The sequence below is a fragment of the Xiphias gladius genome, chromosome 19, assembly GCF_016859285.1.
Source record: "Xiphias gladius isolate SHS-SW01 ecotype Sanya breed wild chromosome 19, ASM1685928v1, whole genome shotgun sequence".
Taxonomy (NCBI): domain Eukaryota; kingdom Metazoa; phylum Chordata; class Actinopteri; order Istiophoriformes; family Xiphiidae; genus Xiphias; species Xiphias gladius.
The window spans coordinates 29,650,537-29,672,833 of record NC_053418.1 but is presented as its reverse complement, the minus strand read 5'-3'; the positions used below and the strand labels follow the sequence as shown (position 1 = coordinate 29,672,833).

General features: G+C 38.2%; 1 protein-coding gene across 1 annotated transcript in view; it reads left to right on the top strand.

Moving 5' to 3' along the window:
- The first annotated feature begins 5,014 nt into the window (after nucleotides 1-5,014).
- The window catches only part of LOC120805851 (A-kinase anchor protein 12-like), a 30,372-nt gene continuing 13,089 nt past the window's right edge, over nucleotides 5,015-22,297 (top strand). Inside the window, exons 1-9 of the mRNA XM_040156475.1 lie at nucleotides 5,015-5,072; nucleotides 14,074-14,210; nucleotides 15,889-16,074; nucleotides 20,727-20,898; nucleotides 21,253-21,432; nucleotides 21,568-21,690; nucleotides 21,907-22,040; nucleotides 22,124-22,154; nucleotides 22,269-22,297. The exon at nucleotides 22,269-22,297 is cut by the window's right edge and continues 74 nt beyond it. Of these exons, the coding sequence (XP_040012409.1) occupies nucleotides 14,076-14,210; nucleotides 15,889-16,074; nucleotides 20,727-20,898; nucleotides 21,253-21,432; nucleotides 21,568-21,690; nucleotides 21,907-22,040; nucleotides 22,124-22,154; nucleotides 22,269-22,297 (990 nt within the window). The 5' untranslated portion in view covers nucleotides 5,015-5,072; nucleotides 14,074-14,075. The remainder of the gene's footprint in view (nucleotides 5,073-14,073; nucleotides 14,211-15,888; nucleotides 16,075-20,726; nucleotides 20,899-21,252; nucleotides 21,433-21,567; nucleotides 21,691-21,906; nucleotides 22,041-22,123; nucleotides 22,155-22,268) is intronic.

Genomic DNA, 22,297 nt, shown 5'->3' with positions numbered 1-22,297 from the left:
CGAGAAAAAGAAATCATATTTCTCCCATATTAGCTTCTCTGCACTAGCTTCCTGTAAAATCCAGAATAGACTTTACAAGGCTTGCCTTGAACCATCCCCTAGTTATTCTGCTATAGGCCTAGACTGCCAGGAGGCTTCCCATAATGCAACTCTCTCCTCTCCCTCTCCATCTGTACGCATTCATATCCTATTAACGCATGTTACTAACTTGGCGTATTCTCTCTCCCAAAGTTTTGTGCTTTCTCGTCTCTCTCCTCTCTCTTCCTGTCGCTTTCTGCAGGTATTCCTGCCGCTCAAGCTGCAGTTTGGATCTGTGATTGCAAGCCCCCTGTCAGCAACTCTCAGCCATATATTGGGCAAAACCGTGTTGACTTTTTGTCAGAGTGTCAGTTCAGTCACCCAAACCAAACCCTGCAGAGACTTTAGCAGAAGTCCCAAATATACCTCTCGCTCAATTTATAACAATTATTGTTGTTATTAGTCTTATTATTATTATTGTTATTATTAGTCTCCTTATTAGTCATATTATCATCATTACTATAATAATAATTATTACTATACATCTTTATTTGGAACTTGCATTATGCTATGTTCTCTTTCCTCCTTCTCTCTCTCTTTCTCTTCATGGCAAATGGCCACCCACCCTGAGCCCAGTTCTGCTCAATGTTTCTACCTGTTAAAAGGGGGTTTTTCCTCACCAATGTTGCCAAGTCCTTGCTCATGGGGGAATATTGTGTCTGTTATGTTATAAAGAGTATGGTCTAGACCTGCTCTATATGAAAAGTGCCCTGATATAACTTCTGTTATGATTTGGTGATATATAAATAAAATTGACTTGACTTTGTTCGAGCCATTATGGCTTTTCACCATGTATAAAGTAAGACAGATAAATAGTAAAACATGCAAAGAAACAAAAACAAACAAAAAAACAAAAGAGCTCTAAACCCAGTTACTGGACTGGTGATCTTATTGTTGATACACCATGCCTCTCACAACAGATGATCTTGATCAAGAAAGATTTAGATCCATCATTGTGTCCTTGAAAAATATTTGTACAAGTAAACAGTCATGTTAATTTTACATACTGTATTTGTTATTGCGCAACAGTGGTACAGGACTAGCTAGCTGTGCTCTGCTGGTAGTATGTTACTGAAGTGGTCGTTGTGGAACCACAGGCAGAATGGAGTTTGAGTGGACAGTGCCACCTTCTGGGACTCATCACACTCATATTATTAACTTGAGAATGAGAAAAATCTCACATTAAAGAGCTATCTCAATTACATCATTGTATTTTGAAACAAAAACATAATACAACAGAGAAACATGTATCATCAGACATTAATTCTCTTTCATTTAGTGCAAAACATTTTACCATTGAATATATAAATATGAAACCATTTGTCCTGAAATATTATGATGTTGGAATAGGTTGAATAAATAAAAAAGCATTCCTGTGAGGGGCATGTTACGCCACATCGATCATGTGCATGTGACAATTATTTGGTTCTAAAGGGTAAATTAAAAACAAAAAGTTACATAATGTCAATAAAAATATTGTTGATTATTGCCTGTATTGAAGATTCTGGTGATGATTATGGCTAGCATTCAATTTACTCATTATTTGCTTTGATTAAAGATATTCAGTACATGTACGAACAAATCTCTATCGACAAATTTTCAAAATGAACTCACACCATTGAATCACCATTGACACTGACATAACCAGCAGCTTTTAACAGTGGAGCTCCTCACTGATGACTGATAGCTCTGCTGCGATTCACAGTACATTACTTCCTTATTAAAAGCAAATTAAAAGCCACAGAAACAATCAAAATCTTATACATAATCTGATAACTGTCATAAATAATGGGTGGCTGAGCTTTCAGCCTTATGGACAGTGTTTGTAGAGAGTAGTCTTGTACTGAAATTAATGTAACAGCTTGGACTAGCAACAAACTACTAACTATACTACTGAACTGAAGAACTGAAGAAGTCAGGATCAGAGCTGAACAAAGTGATTTGAATCAGCAAATGGATTGTGTGATAGTTGAACATGTGTTTCTAAACCATGTTCATTCTTGTGCTGCTCTAACAGCCTCCACTCTTCTGTTTTCGGTCTTTCCACCATATTTTGAACCTGCTGCAGGGATTTGCTCCCATTCAGCCACAAGAGTATCATTTAGGTCCAACACTGATTTTGGTAATAGGGTCTGGTTCTCAGTCCAAGTTCTAGTTCATCCCAAAGGTGTTGGATGGAGCTGAGTTCAGGGCAAGTCCTTTTTTGCAGCAAACTCTTTTTGGAACTGGCTTCGTGCAACAGCACATTGTCATGAAAGGGACAAACACAAACTGTTAACAACAAAGTTGGAAGAACACTATTGTAAATGAAATATCATTGTTTGTTGTAATTAATATTTGGGCATATATTGTAAGGTTGTTACCAGGAGAGCTGCTGATATTTAAAACATGTAATAGTAAGTTTAGTAAGTAACCTCTCTCTTGTGAATATGTTTCTGCCTTGTGGAATGATTCTGAGCATTAAATTGAAATAGAAAGTGAGTTATGCTGAGTATGTGTGTGAACACAGGCACGGGCTGAAAATTTAGGCTTCAGTTACTGTGTCTGCCATTTGGAGGTATATAACTGACCTTAACTAAGGCCTTTCTGAACAATATATATGGAAGAGGAATGGGAGTGACCAGGTGCTTTGGTGGTCTAGGATGCATACCATGTAACTGTAATGTCCTTTGTTTGAATCTGTTGCAAGTCATCCTCTTTTCTACCCCCATGTAACTCCTGTCACTCTCTACCATGAACTCACCAATAAAGGCAAAATGACACAAATAAATAATAATCTTTTGAGGGAGAGGTTTATTTGGGACTTCTGCTAAAGTCTCTGCAGGGTTTGGTTTGGGGTGACTGAACTGACAAAAAGTCAACATGGATTTGCCCAATATATGGCTGAGAGTTGCTGACAGGCTTGAATATAACAATAAATCAATCACAGCATTGACTTGCTTCTCCTTCAAACTCTGTATAGAAAAAGTTGGTTCTATGATGGGAGTTGATTAATACAGAATTTAGTGAATGTTTACAAAATAAATGTAAGCTCTAATCAATCTATAAGTCATGGTTTGAGAAAAACAACTTCTCAAACAACAACTTTCCTAGAACAAAGCCTCACTCAGTATGAAATCTGCTTTCTTTTTTCCAGCTGTTATGGCACATTTGGAGAACTTGATATAATTAAAGGGCACTTATTATAAGTCTACAAACCTATATCAAGTCCAGGAGTTATGTTGCAGTGGGTTCTAGTGCATTGCATCCAGCTGATGAGACCTGTGTATTTGTGTAGCGTAAGCATTGAATGTGAAAGCAAGTGATAAATCTGTTTGCATTACAGATACTTAATTGTAATGTCTATTAGATAAACAGTATGGGGCTGTTGCCCTGTCACTTAGCTTAATTAAGAATAGATCCAGCTAACCCAGATGCTGCTAACCAAGAAGCTGCAGGGGTTTACAACTTAGCTATGTGCTAAACTAGACCCAAATGCTGTGTCAAAACAATCACAGGTTTGGCTGGACTGCAGCTAAAATGCCACTAAACCAGCTGTCTGGGCTGTTCAGTGCAGGTGTCTCAGAGAACATCATAATCATGTATCCACTGGGAATCTGAAGTTCCTAGCATACATTGGGGCAGAGGAATTATCACTGTTTTCATCATTTTATCTGTGTCGCTGCACTGTTATTGGTGTTATTGTGATTTGCAATGTTTCCACTGTTGTTCACATTACCACATGGTTGTACAATTAATTAATACAAATGACTGATTACCCTGTGAGTGATCTTTTGTACACAATTATTGACACTGTCATCCTTTACAGCAATTCGATGTAGCGATGAAACATTGGTAATGAATTTCATTACACCAATGAATCACATTAAGTGAGAAATCACCCCTTTGCTAATTTTCTTGTCTGAATAACCTTTCTTTTCAGATCATATTTACTTAAGAGTTGTGATAGCTGAATATCAGTGTTAGTTAGTTTGCATATTAAGATCTCATATACAAAACATATCATGGGCTTATAAAATATTCTCACTGTTACAGATTCAACTGCTCAACAGTACCTTATATAAAATAGCTCAAATGAGCTCTACCTCCACCACCTTCAGTGTCAAAATTCTTATATGTTTATGCATTAGTAATACAGGGTCCATCCTGCTGCATTTTCAGTACTTTTACTTTTGACATTAGTACTTTTTGCTGAAGATAATCTTTCATTTTTACTAAAGTAAGATTTGAAATGCAGTAATCCTTTAATAGTTTGGTACATTTTCTTCTAAGTGACACAAACAAAACAGTTGCAAGACCATATATAAAGATTTATTTTTACTCTTAAATGATACTGAAAAGAAACTAGAGGTAGTAAAACTAGAATGTAAAGGCTATATAGGGTTATGGTAACTAATTCAGTCTTTTTATTTCTTGATTTAGCCCTTGGATTCTCTCTTACTCTTATTTTAAAGTATGAAAATCCAGTCTGTGTGACAGTAGAATGTTTATTCTGTATTTGCTTTATTTGCTCTATAGTATCTACAGTCAATTAAATATTCAGACAACGACTCCAGGTTTATTTATGGCTACACCATTTCATCAAATGGAAATGTTCATAATTTTATAAACAGCGTTTATTTAGTGTCTTTGTAAACGTTGGGGTCTCCTGTAACAAGTCAAATAAAGTTCTGCTGGTTTGAATACAGTGTCCAAAAAACATGAATTTGTAAAGGTGGTTATTAACACCATGTACTATTCAGCACCTAACAAGCTACACATAACACTTTGAAGATGCTGACGAGATAGAGTGCTCTCATTATCTGAGGGTAACACGGGGTTAGACTGGATTACAGTTTACTTACCTAAAGCAGCTAAACAGGATTGGTGGATTGAGTCGAGCATGCGCACAGCGTCGCAACTAACAACATTATAAACCAAAAGCGAGTTTAAGGGATTGAAAGTGAATAGTGTGAGTTTTTAAGGAAAGGGAACGCTTTCTGTGAAGAGTGGAGGTGAGTTTGTGTCTCCTTGCTGCTTCGCGCGTCTCGGCTCTGTATGTGCAGTGTGTGTGTTGTGTGGACGCTAGTTACTGGCTATTCTCTCTGTGCATTTATGGGATTAGGAGGCAGAAATGAGGACGGCTGTAGCATCTGCTGGAGTAGAAAGCAGGCATGCATTAAATAAAGACTATTAGTCGTTGATCAGTGCTCACACTGCCGCTACACCTACAGTTGGAGGCGACGCGGTAATACAGTCATGGTGTTCCTATCGGGAACAAAATGTTCTGGGTCCAAACCTGAGGCTGCTGCCTTCAAACCGTCCAACACTTCCATACAGTCAACACACAGTGCTCTGTGCTTAGTCTTTAATCTGCCATTTAAAAGGAATCACAAGCCTGTGTTTCTGAAATATCTCTCAGTCAGGCTACTGACAAAGTATTAATCTTATTGAAGTGGTTCTCAACATTGTCTCACTCTATGAGACACCAGAGCGGTATTATTGTGTTTTCAGTGCCTCAAAGCAAATGAAATCTTTTGGAAACCTGATTTTACTCCTGTTTGCTGCTGGAGAGCACACACTACGATGGAAAGCACTGCAACTTAAAACACAAGTAAATTAAGAAAACATCTTCATCAATGTTACAACACATGCGCTAAAAATACACACAACACAACCAAATGCAGAAACCCTCTGCAAGTAGCACAACAGTGTTTTCAGGGGGGCAGAAAAAGTGATGAACCTGGCCGGGATGCGCTTGTTGTTTAATGCTTTGTGACTTCTGAAGTTGCTTAAATTGGCTACTCGTCAGTGCTGTTGGAAAGTGAGCTAAAATGTTAAATGCTAAAATGTTTTTTGGTTTATTTTAACGTTTTGATTCAGATATTATTGTAGATATCTGCTCTTAACCTAGCCTTAGCCTTTTACTTATTATTAGCCTGCCAGTTCAATTAAATTTTTAGATCATTTTTAGAATAGGCTAAAATCCAGCCTATTCTATCGTTGAAGGAGGCTGAAATCGTAATCTATGCATTTGTATCTTCCAGATCAGATTATTGTAATGCCCTTTTTCCTACTCTTCCTAGCAGTACTACTAGAAGTTTTCAGTTTGTTCAGAATGCTGCAGCTATAATCTCGTCAAAATTACACATTACATTGATTCTGGCCTTTCTTCAGTGTTTACCAATGCAAACTAGAGCCGATTTTAAGGTTCTTCTTTTAACTGTTAAGGCCTTGCATGGACTTGGCCCAAAATACTTATCTGAGCTAATTATACTATATACACTGGCATGCCGTCTTCGCTCTCTTGATGCTGGTCTCCTGGTCATTCCTTCATTTAACAAAAAATCAGTTGGCTTTAGAGCATTTGCCTACAGTGCCCCTTTTCTCTGGAATGGCCTTTCATTACATGTTATAGAAGCACATTCAGTTTAAATCTTTAAATCAAGACTGAAAACCCACCTTTATTCATTTGATTTAAAGCCTACCCCAGAACTTCAAACTCAGTTGGGTTCATCTTTGAGTTTGAGTTTTTTAAATGTGCATATTAACTGAAAGCTAAGCCCTGCCATATATCTGTGTAGCTCTTGTTTTCAGAACATCATGTACCACAAGTCAAACATTGTGGCCTTGTTCCATACAAGAGCTTTGTGGTGCCCTTTTTGTCCCTCTCTGTGTGTCAAAGACAAAACAAGTGAGAAAACTTTCAAAATGTCTACTTTATTTTTCTCATAGCATTTCTAATAACAGTTCTGTGTAAGTTGTTAGTAGATAGTGTCAGCCAGGATTTTAAAGACCTCTGTTAATAGACATTGATAATAGACATCCTCTCTGTAAATACAGTGTATATGCCAGATTCACAAGCTCAGGTCTCACTATTATGGGTGGGCAATTAAATTTCAGGAATCAAACAAAAAAGTCATAAATCATCAGTTTCTCTCTTAAACTATGCACATGCCCTTTAAGAAGGATCTGTGACATCTCTGAAGTTAAGCAGTTTTACCCACCTCCAGTTTTAAACCTAATTTATACTTACCACACTGGGTATGAGTAGCTACGGTCCATGTGATTTAAATTTTGTCTTCTGCCCATGTCAGTGAGGCTGTGCTGAGTGTTAACATGCTGCCCAAAATCTATAATGGACCATATGCTCTGACAAACATGTATATAAACAGACCTGCATACGTTTTACACGGCAATATATCTGGCCCTGTACATCAACAGGAAAACCTCCTGTTAATGCGACATGGGAGCCTCCACACATCATTCCAAGATGGGAAACAAAGCCCAGATAAGCAATTTTCATTGCAGCGGTTTCCTAAGTGAAACCTGATTAAAAATGGTCAATAGCTCCTTTGTAACTGTAATTTTAGTGTTAATATTGGATTTTATGTAGATGTTGCTGCCAGTGATGGTTGGTTGTGCAACTTCTTTTCATGACAGGCATTGAAAAGCCAGGCATTGAGAGTGTTGGGATGATGCCCAGTGTAGAGCTGAAGAGTGATGTTTATAAATGCATGTGTGGTATGCACTTCTCCCTACCCTGAGGGAGCACTAGGCCTGCTTTCACCAGAGCCGTACATGCATATAAACAAAACCAAACACAATTACCGCACATCTCCACACAGACCCACAGCCAGTTGCCAGGTTTTTTTTTTTTTTTTTTCTCTCTCTCACTCCCACAAAAGACAGACTAGACTTTCTGTTTGGTTGGTGATGGTCAGTGAAAGTGTGTGTGTGTGTGTGTGTGTGTGTGTGTGTGTGTGTGTGTGTGTGTGTGTGTGTGTGTGTGTGTGTGTGTGACAGTGGGAGACAGTCACATGGCAGCATAGGGATCAGTATGATAGTGTACACAATGGATCCAGGGCTGCATGTTTAGACTGTGTTGATGTTATATGAAATAAATGTTGTCATTGTCATGACGTCATGATGTGCATGATAAATGAATAACTAAAAATTGCTGATTAACAGCTGATCGGATATTTCTGACTCAGAAATGGTCAAATACTCAGTGTAATGGTATTAAAACCATCCCTAGATGTCCTGATCCAGTTTTTTTGCTCTAAATGGAAGACTGTAACTATAAGACAGAGAAAAAAGTTCCCTGCATAGAACAGCTGTATAGTACACACTTTCAAGTGCACATATGTGCCAATATAGCTGAATTATTCTTGAAAAGTAGGGTTATGAATTAATGAAATAGCATGTCAATGTAAAACAGGAATCTGTGCAGAACAGAATCTGTGCCAGTCGGCTGTATAGAAAATGACTGAAAGTTGTGAACTTATTTTGCTAGAGCATGGTGATTTTAGAGATTTTATTTAAGATACTGTCATAATTTGAAGCCTGTGTAAGCATGGCATGGTACTTCCCATAAATAAGAGACTGTTGTCAGCATGCATGTAGAGTATATAAATAGCTGCTGTTGAGGCTACAGGTCTTTCATGAGCTGAAAGATAAGGTACTTATACAATCAGCTGCATATGTAAGAATCAACCATTCAACTAAACCATAAGCAGATTTTATCACATCAATATGTGTTTAAACATGTACTAAGAGACAAATTGTTTGTACATTGTACACATAGTAGTGGATAATAGTGAACAGGAATGTAATATCTGATTGGTTTATCGATGGATCTGTGGTATTCAAACTCCCTGCTCCAACAGAGTGGTTAGCTCTGATTCACACACAAACACCAAACATACATACACAAGAATAACACAAATTCAACTTTACGCATGCTTTGCCAGGGATGATCATGGCAGTGTGTGAGTGTGCTGTGGGGAAAAATAGAGGAACAGGAGATAGTACAGTGGAATGCATAATGTGTTGGGGATGGATGCTGCTTCCAGTTAAACACCTTATCGGATTGAAACTGTCTTTGTTGAAAAGATACAACTTTCAATATACATTTAGGTCTTTAAGAATATGTACACATTTTTTTGTATTTTTATCTCTGTACAGCACAAGAGTGGATTTGAAACAAAGCCATCAAGATGTGATTGAAATGTAGACTTTCAACAAAAATATTGCATTTTTCATGATCTGCCCCTCTCAGTGACTCTTTTCCCGGACTCTGTATTTCCCATTTTATTATGAGATTAATTTCCTTATTTTTTATTTTGCTTTTCTGTCTGTGTTTTTCGCCTTTTGTGATTGCTTGCCCCCACCCTAATTAGTTTCACCTGTGTCTTCCCCTCACTAATGTATTTAAGTCGCCATGTTCCTTTCATTCCTTGTTGGCTTGTCTGTATTCGTTCCCTGTGTTTCTTCCTACATTGGAATGTCATTTTTGTTCCTGGTTTTGTACCTCAGTTTTCCTCATGTTTATTTTCCTGTCACCCGCATTCCTGGATACCTGTCTGCTATCTTGTTCACCTGTATAACTGTAAGGTAATTTCACTCATCAAATAGTCACCTCACTCATCCAGCCTGCCTCTGTTTGTATCTGCATTCGGGTCCAGAAATCATTGACTGTTATAGCATTAACCGTTACAGCCATTTTTATACATAGTCACTCATTTTCAGAGGGTCAGAAGTAATAGGACAAAACAACATAATTATAAATAGAAAGATTATCTCCTCCCTTAATATACTTTGCCAGGCCTTTACTGCAGCTGCCTTCAATAGCTGCTTGTTTTTGGGTCTTTTTACTTTAGATTTGTCGTCAGTTAGTGAAAAGCATGCTCAATTGGGTTGAAGTCAGGGGACTGACTTGGCCATTGAAGAATATTCCATTTCTTTGCCTTGAGAAACTCTTGGGTTGCTTTTGCAGTATCTTTTGGGTCATTATCCATCTGTACTGTAAAGCACCGTCCTATCGGTTTTGCAGCATTTCACTGAATCTGAGTAGATAACACAGCCCTATACACTTTAAAATTCATATTGCCTACTTCTGTCAGCAGTCATATCATCAATAAACACCATTGACCCAGTTTCATTGGCAGTCGTACATGCCCAAGCCCTAACACTGCCTCCACCATGTTTGACAGATGATGTGGTATGCTTTGGCTCACAAGCTTTTCCTTTTTCCACTCTTCTCTTCCCATTATTCTGGTACAAGTTAATCTTGGTTTCATCTTTCCAAAGAATCTTGTTTCAGAATTTGGCAGGCTTTTTTGGATGTTTTCTGGCAAAGTCTATTCTGGCCTTTCTGTTTCACCTTGTGGTAAACCCTCTGTATTTACATTCATGAAAGCGTCTCTTGATTGTAGACTTAGACTAATGTCTACATCCTTGAGATTGTTATTGACCTGGCTAGATTTTGCGAAGGGGTTTTCTTCACCAAGGAAAGAATTCTGTAATAATCTACTTTAGTTGTCTTTAGTTGTCTTCCAGGCCTTTTGGTGTTACTGAGCTTGTCAGTGCAATCCTTTTTTTTAAGAATGTACCAAATTGTTGATTTAGCCACTCCTAATGTTTCTGCCATCTGTCTGATAGGTTTATTTAGTTTTCTTCAGCCTAATGATGGCTACGGCGTAGGCTACGCTTTAGCCTGACGTGCACCTCCCTAGAAATGTAACTACACATTGCGGACACACAGACTGCAACAACTGTGGTCTGCTTGGCCGCTTGGTAGCATGTCTCGTCTCTTGTCTATCAGTGACCAAACAAGCACAGAAAACTCAACCTCCTCTTGCCTCAATCAGTTAAATGTTTGTACACACCACCTCCTCTGATGTCTTCTCTGCTTTCTGCATTGCAGTAATTTCGGTGAAAGGATTGTTGTTCAACATTTATTAGCTCCAACTCCACCTTGAACCACTCAGTCTTAGTATAGTGTTTTGGCAGTGGAATTGCAGAGCAAAGCAGACACACCAGCACACAAATATAAATGCTCAGAATGGCGTACGCCACGCGAGTAGCATGCTTACAGTGTTAAAGAGAGAAGTTTCTTGCTGAGAAGGCTCCAAGTGTCTGATCAGAAAAGTTGAGCAAAACACAAAGAGAAGATTTAAAGTAGACCCCATGTTCATGCATGTATTTCTGTCAAGTTTGTGTGAGCAGGCAGCTGCTTACACCTTGTGAATGAGGAAATGTGTAGGGGTGTGCATGTGTGTGTGTGTGTGTGTGTGTGTGTGTGTGTGTGTGTGTGTGTGTGTGTGTGTGTGTGTGTGTGTGTGTGTATGTGTGCAAATCTAGGACCTTCTGTTTTACCCTCCAGTCCCCCAGCTCCACCCTGCCACAGTCAGAGCCATGGTCCTCCATTACTGACTGTTGCTGTGTTTTAAATCTCCAACTACGGAAACCCTGCTCAAAGGATTTATTTCACAAAACTATTATATAACTTGTTGGTGCAAGATTATGTTGGAGCTGGAACTAATAATTGTTGAACAGTAGTACTTTTACTGAAATTAATGCAACGCAGAGAACAGAGTAGATGTCGTTGTGTACAACCATTGAACTGATTGAGGTTGAAGGAGGACGCATTTTCTTTGCTTGTCCGGCCACTGATAGACAAGGCATGCTACCAAGTGGACCAATCACAGTTGTTGTGTTTTGCATCGCAGCAACTTGTAGGCTACATTGTAGGGTACGAGGCTATGCCGTAGTTACGGCGTTGATTCAATGCAGAAGTATAAACCAGGCTAAATGTCACTGCATGGATGTCACTAAGTGTGTACATTATTTTTTTCTTATGTTATTATGTTCACTAAAAGGATCAAAGTAAGTTCAGTTTGATAAAGCCAGTCTTTTATTTAGTCGTGCTGTTTATTTCCAAACAGTATGATGTCGAGCCGGCTCTCTTCTAATCATCTAAACATCTTGTCAACATTTGGGTGACTGCTGTGAGTCTCTTGGCAGCTTTAAGTTTGGTCAGAAAGATCATAGTTAGACTCGTTAGACTCGTTTTTAATTGACTCCAAGCCAGAGTAAGTGTTTTGACATCTTACCTTCAGGTGCTCATTCACTTACACTGAATCTAAATCAATCAAAACAGTTCCACCTGTGTCTTTACTTTAAGAACAACAATAAATATACCTGCAAGCAGGTATGAACTGGGTCCAAGCCCCCTGTGCAGTTTGCTCCTGGCAGCCTGTCGAGGCAGATGCAATTTGCTCCTGCAGGCCCATGGGCGTGATGCAAGTCTCCACGTAGTAGCCAATATGCACCAAATTTTGCACAGAACCTCAATGTGGAACAGACCTATGTAAAGATATGACATTACTTTCTTTGTATGAGTTTTCCCTGCATTTTATAGATTATCAAAACTTTTTTAATAACTTATGATCAGAGAGTACATAGATGATTTGCAAAAATGTTTATGCAGATTGCACTTAAAGCCTAATGGTGGTTAAGAAAAACAATTTTAGCATATTTAATGATTTTTGCAATAAAAGCACCAACCAGGGGCCCATTTGCGCCAGTTTTTGCACAGAGCCTCGTGGGAGCATAATAGGAGTGATTGTTGCCAAGATATGCAACACGTGCTGTTTTGACTGCAGCCTATAGGAGGTTGTTCCTTTAATCACTTTCACATTTTTGGACTATCAAAACTTTTGATCATGAGAGTTAATAGACTCTATGTGCAAAGTTTTGTGGAGATTGGTCTCACCACCTAGGAGGAGTCTGAAAAAGTAGGTTTTGTATATTTTACAATTTTGCAAAAAAAAAGTATAAGTGGACATGGGCGTGGCCTATATCACAAGATTTAGTTAAATTCAGGGAACGTGTGCACGTAAGGTTTTTGAATGTGTAGTGCACTATGTGGGAGTTACTGGCCAAAACACACTTACCTTGATTATAACACCACCTGCTGAAAATTTCACTTACGTAACTTTATGGTGAATGCTACATTACCACATTTATCAACGGAAGAATTTTTTTTAAAAAAAGGGGGAAAAAAGCGAACAATTACAATAGAGTTCCCAGCAATGCTGGTACTGGAAGCCATGCTGTGAGAGGAAGTGCTAGTTAGGGTGTTGCTGGTGGTATGTAGGGATACATTCACTACATTTTTAAAGCAGAAAACAAAGCAGTGCAAAAAATAAGCCGATATTGTGGCAAAACAAGAGCCATTAGCTCAGTTCAACGACCACAGCAATGAATTGTTATAATAATGGATTATAATGGATTTTGGAGCTTTACATTAAAATTGTCAGGTTACAGCAAATCAATTCAATCAGTCTTTTGACACCCCCTCCCCTTAGAAGCAAATCATTTTCTTTCATTAAATGTGAATGGAATACTGCCAACTGCAAGTTACAGAAAGATGTCAATCTTCTGTATATTTTCTTCTTGTCAAGATATCCTTTGTTTAAATCCAACAGGGAATGTAGCACACTAACAAGCATTGTGTGTGTATCAAAGCCTGATATATCTTATTCCATAGAGCTCCATCGTTGTCCGAAAACAATTTAAAACATATAAGTGTGCCATACTGTTACACTGGGTGACATGTTCCTTCATTACCATGAACACACACACTTTAGTTTATTTTGACTTAATCCCACACATACATCCTTGCTGCCCCAAATACTCCCTAGAGCACCATATGTAGATGAATCCACTGCTGAAAATAGTCCCCAACAAATGTGCTTTTTTCCCCTGTTTGTGTAACGTTTGTTTAAAAGCTACAGTGACCAGCTGTAGAAAATTACTGAGCCTTTTTAAAATTGAAACTCTATATTTATGAGCTGTTGTTGGGTTTGTTCTTTTTATGGGATTTGTTGACATTTACAAAGATACAGAAAAACACCAGCCTTCCTCCCTCTACTGCTACCAAAGAATTGGCCAGTTAGTGTGATTTCATTGTGTCCTCTATTTTACTCTTCATCATCCATAACAATGTTCATGATCATAAGGGTTTTGCCTTGCTTTATTCAAATGCTCTATTCCATGTGTGGTTTTATCTGTTGCCCTCTCTGTCACTGTATCCATTCATCTTTGCCTTCTTGAGAGTTCTACATGACTCCATAGTCAAAGGTGTCTTGGGGTGAGGAATGGCAGTAATAGCTGACTGTGGGTCTGAACACCACTCCTTCTCACTGCTGTCTGTTGTGTGTTTTGTAGGGATGAAATTCCCTGTGGATCTCTTGACTGATGTTTGCCAGGAGGAGCTTGAACAGTCAGCCCAAAACTACATGAACAACCTCCTCTACAGCAGCCCTGATTCTCCTGAGCACCTCACCTTCTCTGACTCTACTCAGGTAAAATACAACACAGGCTGAACATCTGTGGTGACCAGGCCTGTCCTAGCTCACTTCTGGCTGGACCAGTGTGTTGTATTTCCATCATTTAGGGGCCTTAAAAGTCAACCAGAGAAATGTTTAGTGTCTTAAAAGTAGTGTCTTGTATTGTATTTGTCGATACACTTGTTTATGATTTCCAAGATTTTTCCCATGATCTTTACTGCTGAGCCGTGCCGAGTCTCAATTGCTGAAATAGTCCAATTTTAAAGTCTCCGGACTTGGACCAGGGGTTTGTGATTTAAGTGCATAGCAGAGACATTAGCTGCTAAAAGAAAAGCAAATGTACCAGTGTAGCAGATCTGTGTTAGGCTCAGTCTTAGTCTCAGAAGTTAACGTTATTAGTGTTGCTTTTAGAAATGTTATCAGACCTGCAGAGTCTACTTTATAAACAGCTATTTTGAGTCTTAAAATTGAAATTTGAAATTAAAATATTCAGATTTAATATTTTCATTTAAAGTCAAGCCTCTCTGTCTCATAGCATGTGTTTACTGTAGCCTAAGGGAAGTCCTTAAAAGTAGCTAATGCTTGTGTTAGGTAGTGTTTTGGAAGAATATACACCAGCTTGGATATTCAGTACTGTAACAAAACTAGCTTACATCATGTTTGTCCTCTATCCATTTGTAAGATGGGTCAGTAAGCCTTGTTGAAATTACAACATAATTAGTGCTCATTTATTACTCATCATGAATATCAGTAAATGCACCCTTTCTTTGAAAACATGCTTCAACACAAAGTTTTTCTGGTCCCTGATTAGTGATAGCTGAGTATATCAACCCAACATGTCTTTAATCCAACAGACCTGGAACTTTAATGACTTTACAGATTTCTCTGCAAAAATCTACAAAATCAAACTGTTTGCTTCGTCATGTTTCTGGTGGATAAGGACTGAGATTCATCAGCAAGAGAGCAGAATGTTTCTGTAAGGGTGCACACTTTCATAAATATTGAGGTTTATAAGACAGAATAATGTGTGTACATGAATATCCCAGGGGTGTACAAGTCAGACAAAAATCTATTTGTAATTCTGTGCAAACATGTAGAAGATAAACTCAAGTATGATACATGTTCTTGTATTTTGTTTTGTTTTGGGATGTCTAAGGGTACTGTTAACATAGGGGGGAACACAATACAAGCAACTGTTGTGTAAAATGATGCTGATTCCTTTTACTCTGTCTGAAGATAAAATAACAAGAACACATTTGTTTACGCTACGCTACACTACAGTACAATACATTGAAACACTACCTCAAGCATACAGCCCTCCTTGTCCTCTCTGATAGAGTGCAGGAAAAACAGATTATTCTGTTCAATATTGATAGTAAATCTTAAATTAATACTTCATAAATATTGCCCTTAGATGCTGTACTATAAATCAAAATCAATGCCCATATCTTGGTGGGACTGCTGTAACCTAAACCCCTTGTGTATAAATCCAGCTTTTTTCTCCAGCTCTTGAGGCTTTGAAGTTCATAGTAGGGCTACTGAATGCATTTACACCTCAGAATATACAATATTTATATCTCATGTCCCAAAACTGGCAGAGTTTTTTTTTTCTTCTCCTCAAAATCAGCATATGAAATCCTTCACATGGTTGAAAACTGTGATTTTGTGTACTGAGCCTTCTGTCTGTCCTTAGGTCACCATAGACATTTCCAGTGTGGGCTTCATCCCCCTGTATGGATCGAGTGATAAACAAAAGATCCTGGCCCTCTTCTTTCCCAGTGATCCATTCACTGCAGTGGCTCTGTACCTGCTGGACCAGTGGTGGGCAGTGGATGATATTCTCAAGACAGCAGACCCTGCGCGAGATGGAACTGTGGAGGTATGAGGAGATGTTATATCAGCCGGGAAATCCACTCTGTCACTGTTTATATTGATTCATTATAATTAGAGAGACCGTCTTTTGTCAGTCTTGGGCTGACTGCAGAGGTTGTTATGGACCCGAGGCTGTTTGCCCCCAGAGTTTTTCACTTTTACACTGCAAAGACTGAAGCTGAATCCAGGTGCAGTCCAGACAAGCTATCTAAGGGCCACCTGAAAATGGGTGTTCACTAGTCACCATAAACTCTGTGCCAATACCATGGTGTCACATAAAATGTAGAAGGCCCCTGTTCCACACTCTGTAAGTTGAATTATATGTTTGACCATATGTGTCACATTAATATTATGTGACATTACAAACTATACCAATCATGATGACTTGGAAGAGGATGTTGTATTTTGCAAGTGAGAGAGAATGACTACTTCATACCTAAAGTGAAAGTTTTGTTGACAGAAGTGCCATGTATGGCTCAAGAGATGACGATACAATGTGATGTGTAAGTAATTAACATTTTGTAGGGATTTTTGTGCACAAAAATCCCTCAACCCCAGCTAGCTATTAAAGGAGTAGTCCTTTAAATTCAAGTAGCTTAATGTCAAGTCAAAACCTCCTTATGCTAATAACTTGGGCAACTGCCGAGTTTAAAGAACAGGTTTAATTTTTTTTAAAGTCTATCTTAACACAGTGCTTACATGTCATAGTTATTAGCTGCAGTAAATTTTCTCCCTGTCCATACAGACTGTGAAGGGATCCCCCTTATTGTGGGGGGGGGGGCGGGATGCATGTTATCTCTAGATTAATTAAATTGGCTACAGTGCAGGTTACATTCCACTGACTTCACTCTACCTGGTAACCTTATCAGCCTAAAGAAGTCATAAATAAACATAAAAAGCTAGTATTTGCAGCATATTGAATCATTTTAACCTAATTATTTTACATTGAAATGATAACAGATTCACAGCTGACCATCGTGCACCTGACCATATTCGTATGATTTCCATAAATAGAACTATATCAACTGCTGATCCCAGCGCAAGAACTATTGAAGAATATACACTCAAAGCCTCAAGCGTTAAACACGAAAGTTTACAAAGCATAACGCAGACAAGTTAACCTACTGTTTTTACACCGATTACTTCTTTGACATGATGTCAGCTAGTCTGGAGCCGACTTCGAATAAACATTCATAAACATTCAGTAAAAGTTAATTAAACGTTAAATGAGTTAGACCTAGCAGTCTCCATTAGGTTCGGTGAGTTGGGCGGTCTGTCTCTCCCGCTGCCACAGTAAATAATGGATTAATCCTTAAAGACTATTGATGTGGTGCTTTTCTTTTTTGAAAGTAACACTGGTGATTGTCTGACCAATGAGAATCTGGTCAGACAAGAGCATATCAACCAACAAATCAACCAGTCGACTGGAAGACTACAGCCCTAGTGGAGTAATTTTAGGAAGGGATCTCTTAACAATCATAATAGACAGGAGAAATGATTACACTCAGCGTATATATGGCATATGAGGACTGCATTAACTTAGACTTATAAAAAGCTAAACACATATCTGATCACCTCCAAAATGAAAATCTGTAATGTCTGTTGATTACTTCTGGGGGTCTTTGTTTGAGTGCTTATAAATGGCATCTTGTTTTAGACTGGTAAAGCAGAAACATAGTTTGAACAAACCATTAAAGAAAATGCTGCACACTGTTGTAAGGTTTGTTTCTAATACAACAAATTGAAATTTAAATGTTGCAGGATAATTTTACAGTTAGGTATATAAGTATTTGGAGAGTGACACAATTTTCATTTTGACTCTGTACACCACCACAGTGGATTTGAAACTAAGCGATCAAGATGTGATTGAAGAGTCGACTTTCAGCTTTAATTCAAGGGGTTCAACAAGAATATTGCATTACCTGTTTAGGAATTTCAGCCATTTTTATACATAGTCCCTCATTTTCAGAGGCTCAAAAGTAATTGGACAATTTGGTTGGCTCAATTTCGCTATAATCAAGATGAGCACGCTTCGGCCAGCAACTCCCACATAGTACATTGCACATTCAAAAACCTTACGTGCACATGTTCCCTGAATTTAGCTGAATCTTGTGATATAGGCCACGCCCATATATGCCTAGAATTTTTTTCACAAACATGCCAAATATGCCAAACCTACTTTTTTGAACTCCTTCTAGGTTGTTCATTGCTGCTCTGTGCAAAATTTGCCACCAATCAGCCACTAGGTGAAGCTTTTATTGCGAAATCATTGAATACGCTAAAATTGTTTTTCCAAACTACTCTTAGGCTGTAAGTGCGCTCTGCATGAAAATTTGCACATATCATCTATGTACTCTCATGATTGCAAGTTATTAAAAGAGTTTTGATACTTCAAAAATGCAGAAGTGTTTTCTAAAAGAAAAACTTGTACTCATACAAAGGAAGTGATGTCATAACTTAACATAGGTCTGTCTGATTAACACAAAACTTGGTATTAGTTTGCCATGCCACACTGAGGTTCTGTGCAAAATTTGGTGCATATTGGCCACTACGTGGCACTTTTACACAAAGTGGAAAAAAATATGCAAAACCCACCTTATTGAACTCATTTTAGGTTGGAGTCCAATCTGCATAAATCGTTACAGATAGCGTCTAAGGACCCTCATGATTGTCGGACAACTTGTCCCAAAACTTGGGATAAAAAACAAACCCCAGAACTTGGGGTAAGTCAAAACAGGTTCACTTTACCACAAGTCCAGGGTTTATGCCAAGGGTAGTTAAACCATGCTTTCTGGAATACCCCTCAGAAACATTCCAACCTTGGTGAAATGTTTCCAGTGTCTTTGCTGCTCTCAACCTGAGACTTACATTGTACCCATGGACCTGCAAGCCATCTTTCATCGCCTCAATGGGCTGCAGGCTGCAAGTTTTGCAGGGTGCTTGGACCCTGTTAATATCTATCTAAAGCTAGTTGGTAAAAGTGCATACACCATAAAAGTTAGGTAAGTGAATATTTGAGGGGAGGTATAGAATGGTGCACACATGTGAGGCACCTAAAATGACAATGCCGAAGTGTCCTTGGGCAAGACACGGAACCCTTAGTTGCCTCGCTTTTAAGTCACTTTAAATAAAAGCGTCTGCCAAAAAAGTAAATGTAAGCATGTTTTGGCCAGTAACTCCCTCATAGTACATCACACATTTAAAAACCTTACATGCATGTGTTCCCTGAATGTAGCTGAACCTCGTGGTATACACCACACCAATTTCCGCCCATAATTTTTTTCCAAAATTACAAAATATGAGAAACCTACTTTTTCAAACTCCTCCTAAGCTGTGAGTGTGATCTGCACGAACCTTTGAAAGTATAATCTATGGACTCTCATGATCAAAAATTATTAAAAGAATTTTGATAATCCAAAAACTGCGCAGTTTATAAAGGAACAACTTCCTATGGTTGCAGTCAAAACAGGAAGTGTTGAATATCTCAGCAACAATTACTCCTATTAACACAAAACTCGGTCCAGTAGTTTCTGATGGTCCACTCAGGCTGGTGGCGCCTTAATAATCAAATTTACGTTTTTACAATGATCTCAAAAGCGGCTTGGCCTAGAGTCAAAATTCTTTTGTCATTTAAGTCTTTTGCTTCATCTGTATCTTTTCTCCATTGTCTTCTTGCTTCTTGAGTTTTTCTCCATTATTTCAAAAACCCTATTTCAACATCTTTTCCAAAACCACTGGTCCAAATGTAGTGAAAGTTGGTCAGGATCATCCTCAGACTTACCTGATCTTAAGTTGTCAAGGAAATTTTTATTCATCAATCTGAATTGAAATTATAATTATATTTTAAAAAGTGTCTGTACAATTTTACATAAATGCTCATAAATCAAAAGTGGCCTAAGCAACCGCAACCAAACTTGGTACACATGTTCAGATGCTAGCTCTGAGCTACGCTATGAAGTCTTGGGACATTCTGCCACTAGCGGGTGCCACAAAGGGCAAAACCTTAAATCAAATAATCTGACACATGAATTCTTAAAAATTTCGGTTTGCACGATCTAAGGTGACTACTCAGCTGATGCATAAAATTAGGTAATGATTGATTAAAGTGGGTGCGGTTTATTACAAAAAAATTTCATTTTTTTATGCATTTCACATTCCAAACTTCAAATAATCTAAATAAATAGCCCATAGGCCCTACAGAGCTGAAATTTTTCCAGCACATCCAATGACTCACTCACTTCTCTGAGGATCCATACATGTGGTATCCAAATGTTCTCAAGCTCAAGATCATTGCCGCTTTTGGCTTACAATTATGTTGGTTCGTCCAATTACGTTTGAGCCTGGCATTAATTCCTCAAAGGTTAATGTAATACTTGTGGCGCAGTCATCAAGTCACCTTCTCTGGTGATCCAAAAGTCCAGGCTTCAAATTCCTAGGTGTTAAAGTCCTCCTTGGCAACAATGTGGCAATTAATGCATGTGGTAAGCTGTAATTAAAGCTGGAGGACTACACACCACGCCATCACATCTTGATGGCTTCATTTCAAACTCATTGTGGTGGTGTACAGACATAAAATTACAAAAATTGTCACCGTTCAAATATTTATGACCCTAACTATATATTAAGAATAATATGTTTTTCTATTTGTGTTTCCCTCAGGTGGAGACTGTAGGAGAAAGAATAGTTTTGTATATCCTTAATCGTGTCATCTATAGAGCTAAGGAGATGAGCTCTGAGGATCTTCCCTTCCTCTGCCATGGTAAAAAAGATTATGCAAAAATCCTCTGGAATAATGGAGAGGCTGTTGGCTTCTATTCAGTCAAACCCCCAGGTAATGTATGTGATGTTAAATACATTTATCTTTATAGATATACCTCAATTGTTATCTTGTTCTTTGGTCTGTAGTTTGCTTTCATTTGGTTAGACACCAAATGATGAAGAACAACCAGCTTCTCTAAAGGGTTTAGAGCAGAACTGTGTGTGCTGATGCTAAATCAATAGTAAATCTGCTTACCGCACAGTTGTTCCGACCAATTGGTGGTGTTTGAGGCTGTTCAACCCAAAAAGTATTTGTAAATACGTTTCTATCCATACAAGATCTGATTTAATCCATGTTTGGTAAACTATTGGTTCATTCCTTCTGACGGTGTGCTCAAGAGTATGTTTGTTGTTCTTTCTCTTGTAGGCAGCTTATGTAATTCTTTTTCAACCAGAAGCTATCATCTCCCTTTGATGGACTCCATATTTATTAGAAAATGTCAGCGTGGTAAAGGCTTTGGCCTTCGGATGCTTGAGGACTTTGTGCTCAGTTTCAAAGAGGACTGTCTGGGGTTGAGATACCCCCTCACAAAATCCATGTATAAAGGTAAAAGTGTCCACCCTGCAGCTTGTACACTATTGATATTTACAGTATGAATATACTTTCTCACAGTCAGTACTGTTTGTGCCTAGTATAAACAGTACATTACTGTAAATTCTATGAACTTCTCTTTTTCCTTAGTGTGTGCGAAGTACCTGTGTAAGTATCCAAGTGACATAGACCTGCTGTGGGAGGTCGAGAGCAAAGGTGGGCCCAACCAGAGGACCAATATTGCCAGCAAGATCCAGGCCATGGATCTGAACGGTAAGAACAAACCAATAAATCGGTCAGGATAATATATTTCAGAAGATATGTGGACAGAACTAATGATACTGGTACTACTGGTAGATTGTATTTTCATTTGTTTTAAAATTCTAGAATTTTCTGTGTAATTATATCATGTCAAATTATTTAACTGCACTGTAAAATGAATTGACAAATTTCCTTTACAAATGCTGTATGTCTTATTCTGTTTTTCAGCAGTATCCAAGAGTTTCTCATTCACAGAGGAATCACTTGCGATTGCTGAATTGACTGAAAAGGATGTGGAGAGGGAGATAAATACCACACAAATAAAAGAAGCTGAATCTATGGCACGCACATTTGAAATTGTGGTACATTATTATTTTATGTCCATTTATTTGAGAAACAAATAATGTCTACTAGTTAAAATAATCCCTGTGATTTTGATTTGTAGGAGGAAGTGACAGTACTGAGAGCTACCAAAGGTGAGCATTTCATCGTTTACATCATCTACATTGTAAAGTTTCCCTTAGATAGTATATTAATGTCTGTATCATTTAATGTAATAATGGACACGGAAACAATTGTAACAATTTCAGAGGCTGAGGAAGTGCCTGTTGTAGTTCGG